Source organism: Saccoglossus kowalevskii, chromosome 9, assembly GCF_978046115.1.
Source record: "Saccoglossus kowalevskii chromosome 9, keSacKowa6.1, whole genome shotgun sequence".
In the NCBI taxonomy this organism is placed as follows: domain Eukaryota; kingdom Metazoa; phylum Hemichordata; class Enteropneusta; family Harrimaniidae; genus Saccoglossus; species Saccoglossus kowalevskii.
Genome location: NC_140649.1, coordinates 24504782 through 24529273, shown reverse-complemented (window position 1 = coordinate 24529273; position 24492 = coordinate 24504782). Strand labels below are relative to the sequence as shown.

The following is a 24492-nucleotide window of genomic DNA, read 5'->3' as shown; positions in this document are numbered from 1 at the left end:
TTTTTAAGTTCTTTTGTGCCAGGCGACAGTTCCGGTCATTGAATGTCACTGTTGTCTTTCCTGACTTTTTTGTATGTGCAAATTGCAAGTGCTCGTTGACAAATAGTGCATTTTTGCCACAGAAGCCATATTCAAGTCTACATGTCAGGGCTGTGTGGCCATCCTCCTATCAAATGGCAATGTAATGCATTATCCTGGCGTCAACCAGGCTCGGTAGAACACAAGCACCTGCTAACCTTAACAAAGGTTCCCCCAAAGTCACACCAGTGCGAAAACCGTGACAAGAACGATTGGTCAATGTTAACTTTTTCCGAGATTTTTGTTGCTAAACTTTATGTCACTCCGATGGCAGTCATTTTCTTAGAGGCAAACGAGGATAAAATTAAATAAGGTCACTGTAGTAGGACTTCCTCGGAATGCATAACAGCGAAAACGCCGGAAAACGGTTGTCTGCTAATATTAGAAGTTTGCTATGGTATCTTGGTTGGACGTGCGGTTCGGAGAACTCACCCGGTAAAAACAACATCAAATCAGTGAAAATACAGCTATAGAAACTTCAAAAGTGGGCTATATATTAACCGACAGGTTTGTCGTTCAGTAAATTGTAACTATTTGTTTTAATTCAATCGTTCTCTCTAAGCTTTGTTTTAGTTCGTTTTCGATTTAAAATAAAACACAGTATACACAACCATACATACAGTATAGTATTGTATTTATTTGTAGTTCTAACAAACAAAATCATATGTTCAACATATCTAAGAAACATTACTGAGAATAATACATGTGCTGAAATGAGTAAGACTAAGAGCGTTTAATATATACATATACTCCACTGGAAGATTAGGACAAAATAAACACGTGTCGTTGTGCCGGATACCTTTATTAGAGTCCAGTCATTAATCATTTACTTTGCATCTGTGAATACTAGAGAATAAGTCATGTTATTAAGATAGCGAGAAGGGAAATTTCAATATTTTTCTGGATTTTTAAAAAAATTGATAAAACGGTTACTACAGACATTGATACATCATCCCAGCTTTTTCAAAAGGTCGAAATTTCGAAAAGACGCTGTTCAAATTAGTGTTTTAAACGCTAACACAACTAACTACAAATATTTGCATATTTTGAGAACGGTTTAATTGGTAACATGTTATCTCTATACTGTAGATTCTGATATAACGGATGACAAGCTTCCTGTCGCAAACAATCCGTATTCATCTAACGTCCATTGTCAGCATTAGTGTCAATTAGTGTCGATTGACCCGTTATATGCTTTGTGTGGAGTTCAAGTTCCAGTTCCAATCGGCGTTTGTTAAAGGCAGATATATTGGAGATCGGCGTAACTATACACAATATAATAACGTCTCGAACATCTTACTCGAAATTGATTTTGAAAAGTTCTTCGACCCCTTAGAATGGAATTACATATTTGGCATCTGAACCAAAATAATACAGTTTAAGAAAATTTTCAAATTGGTGTTAATTTCGATTAAACAAAATAGGAATATTCAGGATACTAATGTGGAAATAACATGAAATACTGTGCATAGGAGGCCGATTTAGCAACTACACGTAAATGAGAGGAAGACAGCGGCAATGTGGTTTGGTTGTTGGCGTTTTTGAAGAGAATATAGTTGAAATGGTGTTCGCCATATATTAAAATTGTTGTGATTTATTTTTCTTATAACACTGAATTACGTGTGATCTAATTGAAAAATAAGTAGTGCGGCAAAACATTTTTTGGATTTTTGGAGCTCCCGTAAATTGACAATCTCCAAGGTCATTTAGTAATTTCCAAATGTATATATACTTTCAAGTTTATTGTTGTACCTAACTTCTCACTACTGCAAATTTACTTTTTAAATTATCTTGATATGGTTTAGTATATATTATCTATATATTATCAGGCCAGTTCTCCAGTTAATGTTGGCAAAAATAACACAATAATTACTATTGACAATTGCTCCACTGAATCCTTATCTCAAGAAAGTTTATTTCACCATTAAGCGAAATATTCATCATTCAAAATATTTAGTTCCCAATGTACTTCTTTTAACAACTATTGAGTCAAGGAATCTGTTTCACACCAAATGATTCTCCTTTAATAAAGGCTTTATGTATTTTTTTTTGTAAAAGGAAAGATGAAACAATCATACATCTGTTTATACATTGTCAATTTACAGTAGACATTTGGACACAGGTATTGCTTATGGGTTTCCGCAAAATTACGATCCACATTTGTCTACTTAATAAGCATTGTATAAACCACGTTAGGAACGTTGGGACGCCTTCAACTCCATTTTTTTTTAAGTTAGCAAAAAAATATTGCAATTAGTGGAAACTATATTGAAAAACCGTTTTGTGAAATGGAAAGATTTTCCATTGGAATGAATCGTAAGTGCGATAATTATCTGTTTTATAATTGTAAACCGATTTATGTACTCTCACTCTAATTTGATTGTACTTCATTATTCTTTTTGTTAAACATATCCTTGTTTTGATTTACTTAATAACACAATATTTAAAAAATAATAATAGTCAGATGACTGATATTTATATAATGAATATATTAATTACATAGAAACATAGTCTCCAAAAATATACTTTATGTTTCAATATACTTACAGTCATATTCACAAATATATCCAACTACCTCATGATCACAGCCTATATCATTCCAATCAAAACCCCAATTGGATCTGAAATGAATATAATAAAATTATCATAAGTAGAAAGAATGACATTCGTGTCACACGTGTATAAGCTGTGTAGCAAATCCTAACGGCTATCTGAAACAAAAATTCGAATTACTATGATTACATGCGAGACTCCTAACATATTGAAAAGCGACAACACTACAATTAACCATATTCGTGTGATATTTTTTCTAAATCTAAATGTAATTTGTATTACTATTAAACAATTTTTACATGTCAATGTGACCCTTTTCTTTGGTTTGTTTATGATATCATTTCGAAAGATGTACAATTATTTCGGGTACATATCGGTGAAATACAAATACAAAGTCTAAATTAATGATATTTCTGAAGAGACATATTAAGCTTACTTCAGTATTACGCAATTATCATTTGCGCCATTAGTGGGCTGGTTGTTATGCCAATGAGAATAAGTCATTGCTTCACCATCAGCATATACAAATGACCCAACAGTTTCTAAAGCATTGAGTCCAAACCAACGATCTCCTGTCATATAATACAAAGACAATATTAGTGTTATTTAAATTCATTAAAAAAATCCACATTGAAAAACACGGAGTCAGTGACAGTATGTAGTCCTACAATGCACAAGTAAGGAGCATTACCGGATGTGTTCACGTCGTATAACGACGTTTAGTTTGCATAGTTATGACATGGCTCTTAGTAATCTCGTTCAATCAAGAAATGATTCAGGAGGTTTTATTATTCAAATATTCACAACTATAATATTAAACAATTTACAGTGTCGAAATGCAACATCGCAATAAAGTTGTGCATCAACTTCCAGGAAAATTCAACTTTAGAAAGGAGCTATTTCATCTCATTCGCGTATTTTTCAGGTCAATACCAATGTCACTGAGCTAGGTTATAACCGCAGTACTTAGGTAAACGATATGATACACGATGAATAGAGTTACTAGATGCTCATGTGCATAATGTCAATAGTCATCCACAGTGCTAACTTACCGATGATCCCTGTTAGTTCCCTGCTTTCTCGGAGAAAATTACAAATATCACAATGTTGTTTTGCAGAATGAACTTTTGCCAAGTGAGCTGAAATGCTGATACAACCATCTCTTGCGTCCGTCCAAGAAACTCCCGCTTCATCAATTGCGATGTACCGTGGTCTATCTGTAAATGAACACAAGGATTCCAACACAATACCTTGCAGTAAACTATAATATATTGGTGTAAATGTAGCATGACATGGTCTACTCGCAAAAACAAATTATCGCCAAGGTATCACGGTATATAGAGATTCCAACGTGAAGGTCGGGTATACTAATAACATGCCGGTAGTCTGGTTGGCGATCCGCTCCGCTCAAATAACAAACAACATATTTTCGGCTGTTGCCATGGTAGGACATGAACGTGAAGATAACGTCTATAACGTTTATAACTAAAGTCGGCCCCGTATACGAAGTTCGCAAAATGCATTCAGTCTTCAGAAGTCACTTCATTTTATTACTAGCACGTATTCTGTTGTTATAATCATTATTTCCGACTGTTTTGCGATTGTATTTTTCAGATTCTTTGATTGAACGCAGCATTTACAGTTATTTCAAAATTCACTTGCGTTGTTTATGCTTTTTTAAACACAGCTATTGCAAGACTGATAGGAGGTAATAAATTTCGGGCGAAATATTCAAAAATCCGTTTTTTGGCCGTTGCCATGGCAGCGGGGGGGGGCAGGATTTTTTCCAATTAGTGACGGTAGGATCTGCTTGTCAAGTATGAACAAAATCGCCCAAGCCACAAAAATCACGGATGAGTTTAAAAGTCGTTACTGGTGAAAAGTTACTTCAAATTTTGGGTAAAATTTCTCGGTTTAAAAAAGGACATAAAAACAAATAGTATTTTTTTTTTCAGATTTTACCTACTAACTAGAGTGCCAAGCTCTAGCGAAATCGGCCAAACCAAAAACAATTACAAAAAGAATTAATACGTGAAGACACTGGAAATCACACACACAAACGTGATTTTAAGGGCAATCCTAGAGGAGCGGGTCGCCAATTATATTGCAGCAATACATTATTCCAACTTATTGTAATCTCCAATTTATCAATACTTTAATGGATTTCCATTGGCATCGTAATGGTTATTGTTCGGATTTAAACTCTTACCTATTTCACAATTAACTCCTTCAAATAACTCGCCGCAGTTACATGTGTACGAGGCCAACCCATCCACACATGTTCCACCATTCTGACAAGGGTTGGGGTCACAGTCATCAATGGCTATAAAGTAAATACAAATATGAATATATGAATGTCTTCTATGTTTCTTGTTCATTACAGATTTGACTGAATATTCGTTTGTCATGGAATAGCAAAACAATGTAACATATTGCAGCTGTACGTGTTTTGTCTAGATTGCATCTTAATTAGATAGCTAAACAGCTGCATAGTATAGTCTTTGCTACCACTTCATTACTTAATATATGTTTTGTGTTTTTTTTGTCATAGATCAAGCTACAGTACAACATGATCTTATACCACAACAGAAATATTCAGGAGTGATAATAATTGTATAATATGAGGTTATTACGAGGATACCTAAAATCACACACACACGAAGACAGTAAAACGGGAGTATTGACCTCCGATGCAACGACGTATTGTCTGAGTTCATATTTTATCGATATCCTCATAATAACCTTATTATTATACATCTTTTACTCCCAAGAATACATCATGGAAATTCCGAAATCAAAAAATTTAGAACAGAACTTTTCTGTGTGGAGTCCGGTCAAATCCTGGGGGCTGCCATGTTTGTTTTTATTATTAGAGGACGCTCACGCGTGTAATCATTCCATAATTGGAATTCGCATTTCCTAATATGCTGGGATGATTATAATAAATAATAATATAACATTTAATAATCGTTTGGATTGAGCATTGTCAGCAAAACCAGTTAATCTTATTTGAGAGGATTCATACATCATTGTCTGAAGCATATAATTGTAAAAAAAAAATAGTATGAGACATTTCACTTACGAATCTGGCAGTACTCTCCCTCAAACCCAGCAATACAACTGCAGGTGAAGCTGTTTAGACCATCTACACAGAGAGCACCATTTAAACATAGATTAGGCCTGCAGTCGTCAATGCCTGCAAATTAACATTAATAGCAATGTAAATCAACTTGCCTAGGTTGTGTTAGTAGAGTCAAGGCAATGCATACGACTAATGGCAGTAAATCACAAAAATATTCTAATAATCGGAGAATTCCAATAGCGATTTGCTAATTTCTGATCAGACTCAAACATACTGAGGCAGTACTTATACTTGTGGTTACTGAAAAATATCTCAAGTCATGTTTCCTCCTATATTTATTCATGTTCGAAATGTCATTTTTGTTTTCTTCAAATCCATATGCCTTACACATCGCTTCCAGACTTAAAGGGCGGTGGTCGTGGCGCTGTGCATGTGCGACGTTTGTGTTGATAAACATTGATTTTCCCACAATTCAATGCGATCTTCTACTGAAAATCACGAGTATGAGGTTTGACCTGGGCGCAACTTGTCACCGGTGACGCCCTCGATACCTTCCAATCACCCAAAAATACCTAATTAAAGCTAGGTAACGTCTCGGTTTGTACTCGTTGATTTGCGCAACAGTCAAAGTCGCCATCTTTGTTTTCTATCTCGCACATGCGTGGCGCGATGACTACCGACCGTTAACTAAATAACGTGGTTCCCTAAATAATTGTACTTTTGACCATTTACACTACTTAAAAGCGTTATCTGTTTCACAATGGTCATTTCATATTAATCCAAATAACCATGTACATCTAATTTATATTGGAAATTAGAAATTTGAAAACAGAGACACATATCTATGGTTCAGCAAGAATATATACACTATTACACATATATGTTAGTTATGTATTTATCGATATATTTCTTGCCATGTTGTGTTGATACCAATGTCAAATGCATGCTGTACAAACTGGTTAGGCATGGCCTAAAATATGCAAATAACATACTTCTTTCACAGTTATTTCCTTCAAATCCTGATATGCAATCACACGTATAGGAGTTGACGCCATCTTGACACTCTCCTCCATTTCGACATGGGTTGTCTTTACATTCATCTATGTCTATTTCAAAAAAAACGAAGTAAACTAGTAAGATGGTACTACAACACAGCTTCTTACATTATTGACAAAACACATGACTTTATCTCAGTGGAAATAAAAGTCGTTCTGAATTATTATTTCAATGACTGTAGAAACTACTCGAGTTTGTGGACGATATATAATAACCTCTTGAAAGTGTCCTTAGGGGATAGCTCACTGTGGGGTCATTGACCAAATTGAGCGTGTATACACTAAGGACAAACAGCGATATAATGTAATTGAAGATATATCTAACCTGTTTCACATTGGTTTCCTGTATACCCACTCATACAAATACATGTATCGTAGAGGCATGTCCCACCATTGATGCACTCTTCACAAACTGTTGCGTTTGTCACTGAAAATAATTTGAATGTATTTAAGTTGATGCTTCGTAACATCGCCCTCTATTGACTGCAGTGCTGGTTTTTGATATTTTGATATAATATACACCATTTACAGTTGAAGATTATTCATGATAGTTGCCGCCAAAAAACACACAATGTCAGTTTTCTAGGCTACAGGTTGTACGTTGGTGCATTCACATGCATTCTGGAAACGTTCATTCACAGCTGTACTTACGTACATAGTTTCTATATCTTTATGACGTAAGTGTGAGATATAGCACGACTACCGAGGCGATAACGGAAGGTGGAGGTCGATAGTATGGCTATAGCCGAGGTAGTCATGTTATATATAACATACACACCAAGCGAGGAGTTGCAGGGAAGCATCTTTTATTTATAATGAAATAACCCCAAATCAATTGTATTCTCATTTGAGGTCAATATCAGACCAAATAGTTCCTATCGTTTGCAATTTCCATAGAATCGTTATATACATCTGGAACAAATAATTCAGATTTCAACCAATCAGATTGAATAAAATATAACCCAGGTGATTCTAAAAGTGATGTGATTCGCCAATCACGCTATCGAGGGGTATAAATAAGGATCCCAGGAAGCATTTCTCTCTTTTTGGCATTGTTGAAACAATAAGTTACCCTGTATTTTCAGACGTTTTCGAGGACGAGTTGATCGCGGCTACCCAGGCTGCCGAGTAACTGAATGAACTCGGCTTGGAAAGCGATAATTAATAATAACAACATTGTTTACTGTTTTACGAAACATATAAAAAATACTGAATGACATGTCATTTATTTATATTGTTTCAGGGACATCCACTTGGACGTTTTGCTGACCCTGTGACCGACTCAACAGTACGAGCAGTTGCTAAAGATGCAATTCCTATGAATACACAGCGACGCAACATGTAGACAATTCGTGCATTTAACGAATGAGCCGTGGTCTGCAATAACGCGTGCATGGAACTCAATTCTGACGAGCACGTGAAATCCTGCAAAGTCTCGATGCAATGGATATAAAAGATATGGCTTATTGGTTGAAAAAAAATTAGTTTAGAGGTGAGGAAGGTAGACGGAAATTTCTACCCTCCCAAAACATTACTCCCGCTGGTTATGGTATCACACGTGTTATGAACGCCAACAACGTATTAATTTCCTAACTGATGTCACATTTGAAGGTTTCCGACAAGTGTTAAATTCCGAAATGAAACTATTATCACGAGCAGGACTGGGAACAAGAGGAAACAATTTCGAGAGGGCAAATAGATGTCCAATGGAAAATGTACTACTACGAACAATTTTATTTTCAAATGGAGCATCGCTCATTGAGTTTTAACAATCCTCAAATAACAATGCTTGAACCACCTGGTGAAATAGCGTTTTTTAAAGTATGTAGAATACGTTTCTAAATCTAACCAAGGTGAGCTCAAACATCGCAGTATTACGCAAACGTTACTGATCCGGTGCGCTGCCACGTTAGATACATTCGTATTTTAAAAATTAAATTGTCAAATGCCTCGGCAAAGATTCTATTTTGATGAAGTTTTGATACTGGGCCACATGGACAGAATAAAAAAACAATTGTATTGTATTGTCTTGTAGTGGAGGGGGCAGCAACTCAATCTTGTACGTTAACTACCTTTGTCCTTTTTTTCTCAGAGTTCGTAGCTATAAACGATCGTCCCAGAACTTGGAGAAGATAGTCATCAATATTTTAAATGGTGTCAGCTGGTCTTGTTCAGATAAGGTTTCAGTTTCCAAGAAGATGAAGCATCGAACGTTTACAACTGTGTTTTCAATATTACTATATAAAAATCAATTGATTTCATTGTCCGCTTCAAATCTATGTAATAATTATGATCAGCCATGATGTAATAAATATTCATGAAGGTTTTTGTTTGCATGTTTATTCGGAGGTAGGTCTGCGATATAATTCCTAGGCTTCCCCGCGAAAAGAGATCACGACCGTATCGACGGAGTGATAAATTCGTGGCAGGATATCAGAAATTACACTAGAAGTGGAGTGTAATTTCTGATACCCTGTAGAGAACGTTGGGGGTCGATATCCTTGCCATGCAAGATATCAATCCCCTTCAAAATATCGCCCCAATACGTGGTCATTTTCGAAAATATCGCCCACTTTTTCTAGTGTTTAAATCACTGCGAGGTATGTATATTCTGTAAAGAGACGATAATAGCACTGTACTTAGATGGAAGCCGATTTATTCAACCACGTTGCTGATGAGTAATCTATAATACATTACCTTTGACCTACACTACACATAACAATTGGTTTAAATCTGAGAGTATACAACCATTTATTCATGGCTGTAGGGTCATACAATTGAAATTACAGGCACAAATGTGAACAAAGTACTGGACAATTCCCACTAAGACGTTGCGCGTTCCTACACACCAGAACGCACTGTCCCGAAAAGATTACAGCCTGGAATTATAACTTGTAGTGAATGTGTATACAACGTACACGTGCAATTCGATAGATTCACAATCTCTGCCGTAATAAAAGAATAGACCATACCAATAAAGCCTAGTATAACCATGGTCAGAATAATCTACTGGGTCTAAGATCGACCTCGGGGGAGGGGGGAATCACCAGCAGTGACAAATAATCATGTTTCAACATTGTGTTTTTAAAATGAAATTTCAAACTATAGCATATTTTGTTGCACAAGGAGAATGTTTGTCATAGATCCAATCCTTCAATTTGTATGACATTAAAACTTGTGTTTCAATCTTGACCAATAAAATGATTTTTAAATCACATTCATATACCTTCTTTTATTTTTAGAAATTGTGTTCTGAATGGGTTTCATAAGCGGCAGAGCTCTAAAATTTTAACAATGTCACGACTGTCAGAATGTGAACAACGACATCTTAGTACAAACGAATGTCATTTAATACCTTAGGATTAGAATTATCACGTTGCCTAGTTACAAGTATAAGCTTGAGACGCAAGTATGCACGTAGACTCTGTTCAGCAATCTATATAAATCGTCCTTTAGGATATATTTAAACTAAGATGTTGTTAAATAAAAAACAGTTGGATGATCTACGACGTTTTTTAAATGCTTAGTACAAAATGGTCGTTTTGTTAATTTACACAACTGATGCGCGGTGATTTCACAGCTCTATAACAGCCATTTAGTTTGGGCAGAGAGGAAATATGTAAATTAGCTATTGATAAGCAAATAAGTCTATCTCACCCGTTTTTTTATAAGTGGTTGGCTTCAAGTTTGAAAACGTATCTACAAACATCTCCTCATCAGGTCTGGATTTGTAATTTAAAGGCTCTGGCAATTTTTCACACGATCAGTAATTTAGGTTTGAGAATGATGTTTTTTTCCTCACATTATTATATGCACATTGGCATCTGTAGGATTATTGGCGATCCGGTCCGCTAGGATTGCCCTTAAAATCACTTGTGTGTGTGTGTGTGTGTGTGTATCATTTTCAGTGTCTTCACGTCATAATTCTTATGTGATATTTTGTTCTTGGCTCAAACGTGGCAGGCAGATCACACCTACATTTGGTTGGTTAGTAAGTAAAATCTGAAAAAAAAATCTGACTGATTTTTGAACAGTTTTGCGCCAAATGTATCTACTCCTACAAGTTTAGGATTGAATATTTCGAACATGTATTGATCAATATGCTCATTCTACTCGGCTTAAGTGTGAGCTCAAAGTTACTGTTTGCTATTTTTTCATTACTGAGAAATTTGAACCCAAAGTTTGGGTAACTGTTCACTATTAACGGCTTTTTAACATTTCTGTGATTTGTTTTGGCTGGGCAGATTTTGTTCAAACTTGGCAGGCAAGTCACTTTCACTCTACTTAGGTAGTAAAATCTGAAAAATTTCTTGGCCCACCGTTTCCATGGCAACAGCCAAAAAACTGATTCTTAAAATATTTTCGCACCAAATGTATCTCACCCTATAATTCTAGGATTAAAAAGTAGCTTGAGTGCGGAGACAAAGTTTTTTATGTTTTGTTGTTTATGTCTTTTTTCATTACCGAGAAATTTGACTTTTGAGTGGAGCGAATTGCCAACTAGCCTACCGGCTTGTATTCAATTTCTAAATATTTGCATTGTAAAACACTATCAGTATCATAGAGTGGTGGTTGTCGTGCAGCGAGTCTCTAATTGCGTTTAAATAAAATGTATTTTACACGGGATCTGTACAATAAAGGGATAGTTAGAAAAGTTGATGCACATGCATTTTCAATATATATGTTATACTACGAGAATTACAGCAACTACCTATCTGTTGGCACACTGGCTCGCCACTACTGGACATCACTGACGCAGTCACAATAACGGATACTACTGAAGCCATTGCAGTAGATCCCGCGACGCCAGCCGCAGCATGACTTATCTGCAAAAAAAGTGAAAATAGTGATTATGTTCTCATGAATTCCGAAAGCCGGAAATGTGTGATGAAGGTGCATATACAAAATCATACTCACCTCAACCATGACTTACTCTAAACGTACTATGACATATATGTTTCAGAGTATCAATTTAACACGTGGAGATCAGGTTTCAATATTGTTTGTGTCTGCACCATGACAACAGACACTAATCGTTACGCCTTAGGCAATATGTTTTCAATCCAACGATACAATATATACTGTGTGTGAGTGCAAATAATATACCTTTACATCTGCATTGTCCTTGTATAATTCAATATTGAATTGAAATTGCGGCCTTCTAGGTCTATACTAGCTTTCGTGTATCCCCCAGGGTGAATTTAGCACACATTATACTTATTGTGAACGCCATGAGTCTACCTTTGAGCAGCAATAGTTCAGCAACATTATTGTCATATTGAAGGACAATAAGCGAAATAAACCATCGACTAATCAACAAGCCGATGATGTTGGGCACCTATCGAATATGATTGGTTCACCATAAATCTAGATTCTGTGTACTGTAACATGTCTAAACAGAGAGATATAAATAGATTGTATTGGTTTGTCCTAATTCGAACTCATGTTGCTAATAAGATGTTCTAATCCAGCAGGTGTTCACCAAACATTGGAACAAGAAAAAAACTTTGTCATAAACGTTGATTATATTAATTAATTAATCAATTAATTACTTAGGATTATGATCACTTACTACCATTTTCTAAATATTATTTTCACCAAACACAGTTTGTTGTGCTACTCGATTTAAACCTTTTACCAAGCTGTTATAGACATCGCCCTCTACCTACTTGAAGTTTCTTTATCCTTTAAAACGCGCTCATTTTCCTGCATGGTGAACTAGAAAAACGTGACTGGAACATCCTGAAACATAATATTAATAATAATATTAATTATAGTATCAGTTCATTAGCTCACCATTCATATCAAACAGTTACTGAAAGAATATTGACGTAGCAGACTAGATTAATCGGATCAATTATAAATAATAAGATCATGATCAAATGAAAAATTATAATACTGTGGTTGTTGATTCATTGTAATTGGCTGATAAGATTATCTCTATGATTAATTGCTTTAAGAAAAATGATTGTGTTGGTTGTTCTCCCTAGAATATTGCGTAATGTTCTGTAAAATAGACAAATTAGAAAGAAACGATATTCATCCGCAACAATAGAAATGTTCATGTATTTAAAATAATACCACACCCAGTATAGTATAGCAACACATTCATGCCTACAAATTCCGAGTCCATGACTCGAATATCGAAAATGTGCAAAAGCTTGTTTGTAGAATAAAAAGAAAATACTAGATCGATATTTTTCTGGTTGAAAAATAGATTTAAATTCACAGTATGTGCGTAGCTTTTCTGATATCTAATTCTCGATTATTTATTTATCTATCCGCATTTCTAGTTTTTTACACATATAACAATCTCTGGGATATCGATTATTATACATTAAAAGAAGTTTTAGCCAATGGGAAGGCAATATTTTGTAATAAGCATAGTACAAAGAGAATCTCTCACACTCGCCAAGGAGGGCGTCCTTGTTTACATTATTGCACACAGAGAGCAGCAATCTATAGAATTTGTACTGAATTGCTTAAATTTATTCCCAGATGACATAACAATATAAAAACATTATAAGTGTTAATTTTATTGCTAGTGTGATATTAAAACTCGTAGCTTTATCCTGATATGTTCTGTGTGTGAGTGTTCCTGTTTAGTTTGAACCATTCTGCAGAGCAGAGTTGGTACAGTGATAATTAGACTTGACCAATCTATTCGGAAATAGAGCAATTCATTGTAAAACATTTAACAATTCTGTTACGTGTAATTTAATTTGTACCCATAAATTATGGCCCCCTGCTGTTGGGACGAGTCATCATTATTGATGTGTTTACAGGTCCAATAAGATAATTATTTGGCCGACAATAAAACTGCAATAAAAACACCATACAATCTCACTGAATGGTATAGATACATATATATCGATATAAGTGTGTGAATATTGTATATTGACACTGTGTGTAACACTGGTTTTGGTGAGTTGTGGAATATATCATCGGCAGCACTATGTTCGGCCATGATCAGACGAGATCAGAGACATCAGACATTAAATGAATAAAACGCGGTCGGAGAACCTCAACTAACATGGTCCCCATTAACAAAACTCAGTCAATCATGGTCATAAGAAATGGTCGACTATTGTAATTAATGAATAAAAAACAGGCAACAAATGTTGTTTTGGACCAGAATTGGAATACAAAATCATATTTCATTTTCTTCATCGATTATGCCAACATGATAAAGAACAACAGTTTGTATACACAGCAAAGTTATGTTTCATTCATGAAATATTTATATTTCTCTCACCTCATCCTAAATTATGCTTTAGTGGAAGTTAGCATGTGAAGTAAATCATATCTATACAAACAATGGCAGACGCAGATCAATTAGAGGAGAATTAATTCCAAATATTATACAATGCAAGTCAAAGGTCTCATGCCACTAATTAACCAATGGCTGCTCAATTTAAATGCCCAGCAAGAACCAATGAAATTTTTTAAATATTATTTTTCTCAGGTGCTCCCTGTTTGAGGGCGTAATCACCTGGGTCAGAGGTGAGACCAACATGTGGTATTTTGTTTACTACTTAGCGGCTGTGTACCTGTGGGTTTATTCTGTGTGTTAATGGATGTTCTAATCTTGGTGTTTTTCCAGTGATTTCTCTTGGTGCAATCCAAATACAGTAGGTGTGTCTTGTTTACCTGAGATTTGCAAGAGTTTGAGCTGGCCAACATGTTAGTTTTTTTCATATGGTTGATTACTGGCATGTTGATTTCCCATTTTTGAGCCATATTTTCAACTTTCTTCGTCATTTTCATATAGCAATCTCGTCATATGTTAACATTGTCGTCTATGGAAATTCAATTAGTGGTATGAGCCCTCAAATGGTAAAATGAACCAGAGAAACTAATATGACAGATCTACGGCCATCAACTACCACAGTCACGGAATATGGTAAAGTCTCATTTAACAAACCCCTATGTTATCGACATGGTCTCTGAACATCAATAACCAGGACCATTGACCATGGTCAAGACTCATTTAACATAAACGCGCTCGACCTTGGTAGTTTATCATCGGCCATGGTCGCATTTGCTTTGGAATGTATTTTGTATTTTCTACAGCTATCTGGGGTGTAATGATTTATTGGGGCTTGACACATCGCTGAATGAGTCGTCACAGTTGAAACTACGATCAGAATGCAGCTTCGGAATAAATGTGTACCCCGCGCACTCGTCTGGGTAACTCCGATTCGTGGTCACTATGGTCACGTCTCCCAGGATGGGTCATACCTAGGCCTATTATCAAAAAAATATTTCGGATAGTTTCATTTTAAATACTTTTGTCAATAACCATGTATGAAGATAATGAACTTGACTACTACGTACAATATATCAAGATAATTACAAAGAGGTTTAAATTTTCGTTTAAGTTCAAATCTCAAAGGAACTGTATTCATTACAGGTCTGCTGTCCTGAAAATGTAGCGAATACATGCGAGGGCGCTGTTACCATAACTAAATTATTAAAATAGGGCGTGGATTTGTCTGAAGACATGGCTGGCCAGGGCGGAACGAGAGACGTACAGAAAATTTGAAAGGATTTGTTGACTTGTAGCCTATGTCTTGACTACTATAAGAACGCCAAGACACTACCATGCCTACATTCGTACTGTGAGAAATGTCTGGATAAACTGGTGGAAAAACAGGTGAATTGGTCTGTCCAGAAAGCCGGAAAAAATTCGACTGTGACAAGAACGACAAAGTGGGTCAGCTTGGTACAAATCACATGATCAACGGTCCTGTGGAATTTGTAAAAGTACGTGAAAATCAGTCAGATTCCGCAACGGAGGAAGTCAAATGTGACGGATGTGACGTCACGTCGGCTACCACTAGATGTATGGACTGTTTGGTCAATTTCTGTGGTGATTGCATTAGAGGTCACTCAATTCTGAGGCTATCTAGGGGCCACAATGTAGTATCTATTCGATAATACATGAAAAGTACACCTCGTGAAGTTTCATCTCACTGGCCATCATCGTTCTGTAGTGTCAAAGGTCACGAAATGAATAAAATACAGTTCTATTGTGACACTTGACATGTTCCTAATCATCTTGCCTGTACGATAGTTGACCACAGAGTTCCAGAACTCATACACCGAGACGTAACTGACGCTGCCAAAGAGTTTGCCACTAAACTGAAAAACTGGAACGAGAAATTAAGATCAAAAGAAAACGAGTCCAACATATCCATCACACAAGCCACACAAGAAATGATTACCATACGAGGACTGTACGAACAACAAGTAACTAAAGTGAAGCAACACGTCGAAGACCTTATCAAGAAAGCAAGAAGTGACGAAGAAAAGATTCTCAACGTCTTGAAGAAAGAGCACGATGAGCGAAAGAAGTTTCTAGAATGTGAAATTGACAGATATGAAATGTCTGAGAAGAATATCGGAAGTACTCGTAGTTTTATTGATGCCTTGGTAAACTACGGTGCTGATGGCGAGATAGCAGCAGAATACAAGAAAACTTCAGATCGAGTTGATGAGCTAACTGTTACTACGACACAGCACCGACTTCCAGAAATGTTTGTCATATTTAAACCAGACGCTTCTCTCTTAAGTCAGGGCTATAATATGGTTGGTAAGACACCTGTTGTGGATTTGACGAGAACAAAACGTACTGGAATACCGAAAATAATTCGCGTCAACGAAACTGTCGAAATCACTATGACGGCAGTTGACAACGAGAACGAAATCGCGGAATTGCCTTCGAATATCGACGTCTCTGCAGTGTTGCTCTCGCGTGATGGCGCGTCATCTTAAAAGCTACCGGTCACTGATCATCGAGATGGGAACTACACGGCTAAGTTCAAATTTCAACAAGAAGGGAGTTACAGTTTAAAAATGACGCTCTGAGATTTCCAGATACCCGATCACCTTTCGCAAGTGTTGCTGTGCCAAGTAAGTATGACTAGCTGTATTATCTGCGCATGCATCGACCAAGTATGCAAGTGGCCAATCCCGCGTTTCTCGTCAAGTTGTTACCATCTATCAAAGAAGAAACTTACAATAATTGGGTAAATTTATCATTTTGTTTTGTAAAACTAATCGTCACAACCCGGCTGTACAAACGAAGCCCTCTTAAAATTAGTTATAATAAAATTATTGAAAATGATAGTATCTGCTAATTTTGGAAAATCGCGATGTTTAAAGTCATGCGACGATTCCAAAATGTGTAACGTTTGAATTTGTTCTATAAAATGTGGTCATGCTGTTTGTATTGCTGCGCGAATATATGGAATACATCACTGTACGTCGTATTGTTGCCTTGCATAAATAATAGGTTAAAAGTAGTGACGTGTGCAAACCAACATTTACGCCTGAGAATCGGTTATGGAGATGCTCGCCAAGGTCATTAATAAATCATACAAGTGATAAAAGCGACACAATGAAACCTTGCTGAACCTTGCATAAGCATTTAAACACATTTGAGATACCATTTGTCGTACGTACGCGAGATTGTATATTTCTGTACATGCATTGTAAAATAACAAATAAATACCATGGAGATCACTCTTCAACAGCATGTTTATTAACAAATAATAGTTAATGCGGTTGAATGCCTTTTCAAAACCCACAAAATTGCAATATAATCTTGACCGGAGCGATAAATATTTATTGACATTTGTATCTGATATAAAAAATATTGTCAGCTATAATGTATGATTTGTGACACCCTGCTTGATTTTCATTTAAATGACATTTTTTCTGAACCCAGGTGTTCAATTATTGTAAATAACGAATATTTTACCCAACAATGGATAAAATCGATATGCGAATTCCAATACACCATTGACTTCAGATAAAAATCACGTGAATTGCAATGTAATGATAAAAATGCAAACATACATGTCTATAACCATTGCCAATAGGTGAGTATGTGTTAAAAGTCGGTTATACCCAAGCTTTGTTTGTCTAATATTTGTATAATAATAAAAATCGATTACGTAATGAAACTTGTATTATTTTGTTGATACTTGTGTTGATGGCATGAAATTGACGTAACTAATGTTAATGTTAAATTCTTACGTTATGATTTAAACAAATATCAATTTACTGAGTTTGTGTTAAACCGCTCCATGTCTTTCACTTGAAGTATCCACGATGTAACAATGAAATTTTGCAATTATCGTAGTGCGAATTGTACTTATTTCCAAATCGAAGAATATCATTCCATCCATGATTCTAAATTACATAGTTACTATATTATCCTTGCTATCCAACACTATGAACAGTGGGCTATCATCCTGAAATTAACAAGAATTAAATAATAATTCACTCAAAAAAGGACAAAACGCATGTAGGCGAGAAGAGAGCAAAATAACAGGTATCCCCAAATGAATGTCAAATATACTGCGTCAATACCCGGTATTGTCAAATCAAGGTGGAATAAATTCCCCGCATGCCTAGCGCCCTCAAATCAAGATCAAATACACTTATATTCATATCTAGTTATAGCACAAATATTTCATACATACCTTGCATCCCAAAATCAAGGTCAAACATACTGTACGTATACTTGATCTGATCTCCAATCGTTTCCTTTCACTACCTTCGTACCTTTCTTGGTCTGTTTACCCATATCCTGTCCTGAGGAACATGAAACAGTAAATATCAACTGTTTACTATACCATGGTAATTTACACAGAACATTACGCAATACATAGCATAATCTTAAACACTGTGTTCCCATTTCACAACGAGATAATTATACTTCAATGATTCCATTTTGCTGATTAAATTCCAAATATGGGAATAATATATACACCGGAAGGTTTGTAATGTCATAGCATTGTACACGTCACAACCTTTAACCTATAAATTATGCAAGGCAACAATACGACGTACAGTAATGTATTCCATATATTCGCGCAGCAATACAAATAGCATGTCCACGTTTTATAGAACAAACCTAACGTTGCACTCTTTGAAATTGTCGCATGACTTTAAAAAGCAGCCAAGGTGACTGGAACGACATCAAGAACCATGATAAACATCGCGATTTTCCAAAATTAGCAGTTACTATCATTTTCAATAATTTTAATATTACTAATTTTAAGAGGGCTTCGTTTGTACGGCCGGGTTGTGACGATTAGTTTTACAAAACGAAATGATAAATTTACACTATTATTATAAAGTTTCTTCTTTGATAGACGGTTACAACTTGACGAGGAACGCAGGATTGGCCACTGGCATACTTGGTCGTTACATGAACAGATAATACAACTAGTCATACTTACTTGGTACAGCAACAATTGCGAAAGGTGATCCGGGTATCTGGAAATCTCCGAGTGTCATTTTTAAACTGTAACATCCTTCTTGTTGAACTTTGAACTTAGCCGTGTAGTTCCCGTCTCGATGATCAGTGACGGATAGCTGTTCAAATGACGCGTCATCACGTGATAGCAACACTGCAGAGACGTCAATATTCGAAGGCAATTCCGCGATTTCGTTCTCGTTGTCAACTGCCGTCATAGTGATTTCGACAGTTTCGTTGACGCGAATCATTTTCGGTATTCCAGTACGTTTCGCTCTCGTCAAATCCACAACAGGTGTCTTACCAACCATATTATAGCCCTGACTTAAGAGAGAAGCGTCTGGTTTAAATACGACAAACATTTCTGGAAGTCGGTGCTGTGTCTTGGTAGCAGTTAGCTCGTCAACTCGATCGGATGTTTTCTTGTATTCTGCTACTATCTCGCCATCAGCACCGTAGTTTACCAAGGCATCAATAAAACTACGAGTACTTCCGATATTCTTCTCAGACATCACATATCTGGCAATTTCACATTCTAGAAACTTCTTTCGCTCGTCGTGCTCTTTCTTCAAGACGTTGAGAATCTTTTCTTCGTCACTTCTTGCCTTCTTGATAAGGTCTTCGACGTGTTGCTTCACTTTAGTTACTTGTTGTTCGTACAGTTCTCGTATGGTAATCATTTCCTGTGTGGCTTGTGTGATGGATATGTTGGACTCGTTTTCTTTTGATCTTAATTTCTCGTTCCAGTTTTTCAGCTTAGTGGCAAACTCTTTGGCAGCGTCAGTTACGTCTCTGTGTCTGTGTTTTGGAACTCTGTGGTCAACTATCGTACAGGCAAGACAATTAGGAACATGACAAGTGTCACAATAGAACTGTATTTTGTTCATTTCGTGACCTTTGACACTACAGAACGATGATGTCCAGTCAGATGAAACTTCACGAGGTGTACTTTTCATGTATTGTCGAATAGATACTACATTGTGGCCCCTAGATAGCCTCAGAATTGAGTGACCTCTAATGCAATCACCACAGAAATTGACCAAACAGTCCATGCATCTAGTGGTAGCCGACGTGACGTCACATCCGTCACATTTCACTTCCTCCGTTGCGGAATCTGACTGATTTTCACGTACTTTAACGAATTTTACAAGACCGTTGATCATGTGATTTGTACCAAGCTGACCCACTTTGTCGTTCTTGTCACAGTCGAATTTTTTCCGGCATTCTGGACAGACCAATTCACCTGTTTTTTCCACCAGTTTATCCAGACATTTCTCACAGTACGAATGTAGGCATGGTAGTGTCTTGGCGTTCTTATAGTAGTCAAGACATAGGCTACAAGTCAAAAAATCCTTTCCAATTTTCTGTACGTCTCTCGTTCCGCCCTGGGCAGCCATGTCTTCAGACAAATCCACGCCCTATTTGAATAATTTCGTCATGGTAACAGCGCCCTCTCATGTATTTGCTACATTTTAAAGACAGCAGACCTGTAATGAATACAGTTCCTCTGAGATTCGAACTTATACGAAAATCTAAATCTCTTTGTAATTATCTTGATATATTGTACGTGGTAGTCAACTTCATTATCATTAGACATGGTTATTGAGAAAAGTACTTGTATTTAAAATCAAATTGTCCGAAAAATTTGTTTTTGGCAATAGGCCTAGGTATGACCCATCCTGGAAGACTCGTACAGCGTAGATGATAGTTACGATATTTTTATTCGAGTGACCATAGTGACAACTACTCGGAGTTACCGAGACGAGTGCGCGGGGTACACATTTATCCCGAAGCTGCATTTTGATCGTAGTTTCAACTGTGACGACTCGTTCAGCGATGTGTCAAGCCCCAATAAATCATTACACCCCAGATACCTGTAGAAAATACACAAAGGCAATACATACCAAGGCAAACGCAACCATGGCCGATCATAAACTAACAGGGTCGAGCGCGATTATGTTAAATGAGTCTTGACCATGGTCAATGGGCCTGGTTGTTGATGTTCAGAGACCATGTCGATAAACGTAGGGTTTTGTTAAATAAGACTTTACAATATTCCGTGACTGTGGTAGTTGATGGTCGTACACCTGTCATATTAGTTTCTCTGGTTCATTTTACTATTTGACTTGCATTGTATAATATCTGGAATTAATTCTCCTCTAATTGATCTGCGTCTGCCATTGTTAGTATATATATGATTTACTTCATATGCTAACTTCCACTAAAGCATAATTTAGAATGAGGTGAGAGAAATATAAATATTTCATGAATGAAACATAACTTTGTTGTGTATACAAAATGTTGTTCTTTATCATCTTGGCATAACTGATGAAGAAAATGAAATATGATTTAGTATCGCAATTCTGGTCCAAAACAATATTTGTTGCCTGTTTTTCATCCACTAACTACAATAGTCGACGATTTCATATGACCATGATTGACCGCGTTTTGTTAATGGGGACCATTAGTTGAGGTTCTCCGACCGCGTTTTATTGATTTAATGTCTGATGTCTCTGATCTCTTCTGACCATGGCCGAACATAGTGCTGCCGATGATATATTTCACAAATCACCAAATGCCAGTGTTACACACAGTGTCAATATCCAATATTCACACACTTATATCGATATATATGTATTGATACCATTCAGTGAGATTTTATGGTGTTTCTATTGCAGTTTTATTGTCGGCCAAATAATTATCTTATTGGACCTGTAAACACATCAATAATGTTGACTCGTTCCAATTAAATTACATGTAACAGAAACTGGAATTGTAAAATGTTTTACAATGAATTCATTTATTCCCGAATAGATTGGTCAAGTCTGATTATCACAGTACGAACTCTGCTCTGCAGAATGGTTTAAACTAGGGCATCACCAGAACTCACTTCTAAACAGGAACACTCACACACAGAACATATCAGGATAAAGCTACGAGTTTTTATATCACACTAGAAATAAAATCTACACTTATGTTTTTATATTGTTATGTCATCTGGGAATAAATTTAAGCAATTCAATACAAATTCTATAGATTGCTTCTCTCTATGAGCAATAATGTGAACAAGAACGCCCTCCTCGGCGAGTGTGAGAGATTCTCTTTGTACTATGCTTATCACAAAATATTGCCTTCCCATTGGCTGAAACTACTTTTAATGTATAATAATCGATATCCCAGAGCTTGTTATATGTGTAAAAAACTAGAAATGCGGGTAGAGTAACTGGGACAACCAGCGTAAAACGTGTAGTTTCAAATATACAGCAAGTGGAAAATTCTGAATTATTTAGAAAAAAAATAATCAAAAATTAGATATCAGAAAAGCTACGCACATACTGTGAATTTAAATCTATTTTTCAAGCAGAAAAATATCGATCTAGTATTTTATTTCTATCCTACAAACAAGTTTTTTCACATTTTCGATGTTCGAGTCATGGACTCGGAATTTGTAGGCATGAAGGTGTTGCTATACTGGATTGGGTCTGTTATTATTAAAAACATGACAATTTCTGTTGTTGCGGATGAATAATGTTTCTTTTTAATTTGTCCATTTTACAGAAAATTACGCAATATTCAACAAAAGAAAAAATATTTTTTAAAAAGCAATTAAACATAGAGATAAACTTGTCAACCAATTACAATGATTCGGTAACTACAATATTATAAATTTATTTGTAATTCATCGATTTATCTAGTCGGCTACGTCAATATTCTCATAGTAACTGTTTGGTATGAATGGTTGGCTAATGAATTTAAACTAGAATTAATATTATTATCATATTATGTATCAGTCACGTTTTTCTAGTTCACCATGGAGGAAAATGAGCGCGTTTTAACTGGACAAAAAGAAATTCGAGTTGTAGAGGGCGATGTCTATAACAGCTTGGTAAAAGGTTTAAATCGATTAGCATAACGAACTGTGTTTGGTGAAAATAATATTTAGCAAATGAGGGTAGGTAATCGTAATCCTTAGTAATTAATTAATATAACCCTAGTTTAGGACAAAGTTTTCTTGTTCCAATGTTTGGTGAACACCTGCTGGATTAGAACATCTTATTAGCAACAGGAGTTCGAATTAGGGCAAACCAATACAATCTATTTATATTTCTCTGTTTAGACATGTTACAGTACACACCATCTAGATTTATGGTGAACCAATCATATTCGATAGGTGCCCAACATCATCGGCTTGTTGATTAGACAATAACATGGGTTATTTCGCTTAATGTCCTCCAATATGACAATAATGTTGCTGAACTATTGCTGCTCAAAGGTAGACTCATGGCGCTCACAATAAGTATAATGTGTGCTAAATTCACCCTGGGGGTTACACGAAAGTTAGTATAGACCTAGAAGGCCGCAAGGACAATGCAGATGTAAAGGTAAATTTCTTACACTCACACACAGTATATATTGTATCGTTGGATTGAAAACAGACACATATTGCCTAAGGCGTAACGATTAGTGTCTGTTGTCATGGCGCAGACACAAACAATATTGAAACTTGATCTTCACATGTTACCCTGAAACATACATGTCATAGTACGTTTAGAGTAAGTCATGGTTGAGGTGCGTATGATTTTGTATATCCACCTTCATCACACATTTCCGGCTTTCGGAATTCAAGAGAACAAAATAATAACTATTTTCACTTTCTTTTTTCTTTGCAGATAACTCATGCTGCGGCTGGCGTCGCTGGATCTACAGCAATGGCCTCGGTAGTATCTGTTATTGTGACTGCGTCGGTGATGTCCAGTAGTGGCGAGGCACCGTGCCAACAGATAGGCAGTTCCTGTAATTCTCGTAGTATTATTAAGTTAACATAATATTGAACACGCATGTGCATCAACTTTTCTAACTATCACTTTATTGTACAGATTGCGTGTAAAATACATTTTATTTACACGAAATTGGAGACTTTCTGCACGACGACCACCGCTCTATGATACTGATAATGTTTTACAATATTTTGAAATTGAGTACCACTATGTAAACACAAATAAGATATTTTACTTAAAACCGTATTAACCTCTTGGAAAAAAGTTGGTTTATAGATGCACTGGCTATATACAACTCATATACCCTACAAGCTGGTAGGCTATTTGGCGATCCGCTCCGCTCAAAAGACAAACTGGTGAACTGCTGGTTACTGGTGAACAGATTTTGAGGTCAAATTTCTCAGTAATGAAAAAAGACATAAACAACAAAACATAAAAAACTTTGTGTCTGCACTCAAGCTGAGTAGAATGAGCTATGTCCGTACTTTTTAATCCTAGAATTATAGTGCGAGATACATTTGGTACGAGAGTATTTTAAGAATCAGTTTTTTGGCTGTTGCCATGAAAACGGTGGGCCAGGACATTTTTCAGATTTGGACCACCTAACTGGAATGAAATGGCGACTTGAACAAAAGTTTGAACAAAATCGGCTCAGCCAAAACAAATCACAGAAAA

At 36.1% G+C, this 24492-nt stretch overlaps 2 protein-coding genes and 1 long non-coding RNA gene across 3 annotated transcripts; 1 reads left to right on the top strand and 2 right to left on the bottom strand.

Annotated features, from left to right (window-relative positions):
* Positions 1–695: 695 nt before the first annotated feature.
* Positions 696–11723, bottom strand: LOC100367658 (uncharacterized). The gene is made up of 10 exons (XM_085503323.1): positions 11686–11723; positions 11480–11594; positions 7094–7195; positions 6706–6819; positions 5714–5827; positions 4841–4954; positions 3684–3848; positions 3068–3203; positions 2626–2699; positions 696–924 (listed from the first exon to the last, which is right to left on the bottom strand). Exons 1-10 carry the CDS (start codon positions 11692–11694, stop codon positions 905–907), a joined length of 963 nt encoding a protein of 320 aa, XP_085359449.1. The 5' UTR covers positions 11695–11723; the 3' UTR covers positions 696–904.
* LOC144347823 (uncharacterized) lies at positions 7809–9208 on the top strand. Its single transcript, XR_013419736.2, has 3 exons — positions 7809–7896; positions 8012–8260; positions 8861–9208. It is a non-coding gene; the product is annotated as an uncharacterized LOC144347823 (long non-coding RNA).
* Positions 11724–18266: 6543 nt separating the features above from the next.
* Positions 18267–20475, bottom strand: LOC146739009 (tripartite motif-containing protein 2-like). The gene is made up of 2 exons (XM_085504030.1): positions 19023–20475; positions 18267–18372 (listed from the first exon to the last, which is right to left on the bottom strand). Exons 1-2 carry the CDS (start codon positions 20434–20436, stop codon positions 18281–18283), a joined length of 1506 nt encoding a protein of 501 aa, XP_085360156.1. The 5' UTR covers positions 20437–20475; the 3' UTR covers positions 18267–18280.
* Positions 20476–24492: the final 4017 nt, after the last annotated feature.

Bases quoted from the DNA above. Each gene is read 5' to 3' on its own strand.
- LOC100367658 (XM_085503323.1), bottom strand. The intron at 3,204-3,683 runs GTAAGTTAGCAC...ATTATATGACAG, and splicing joins GGAACTAACAGGGATCATCG to GAGATCGTTGGTTTGGACTC. The intron at 2,700-3,067 runs GTAAGCTTAATA...TATTCATTTCAG, and splicing joins GATAATTGCGTAATACTGAA to ATCCAATTGGGGTTTTGATT.
- LOC146739009 (XM_085504030.1), bottom strand. From the start codon at position 20,436: ATGGCTGCCCAGGGCGGAACGAGAGACGTACAGAAAATTGGAAAGGAT. The intron at 18,373-19,022 runs GTAAGTATGACT...CATGTTCCTCAG, and splicing joins CGCAATTGTTGCTGTACCAA to GACAGGATATGGGTAAACAG.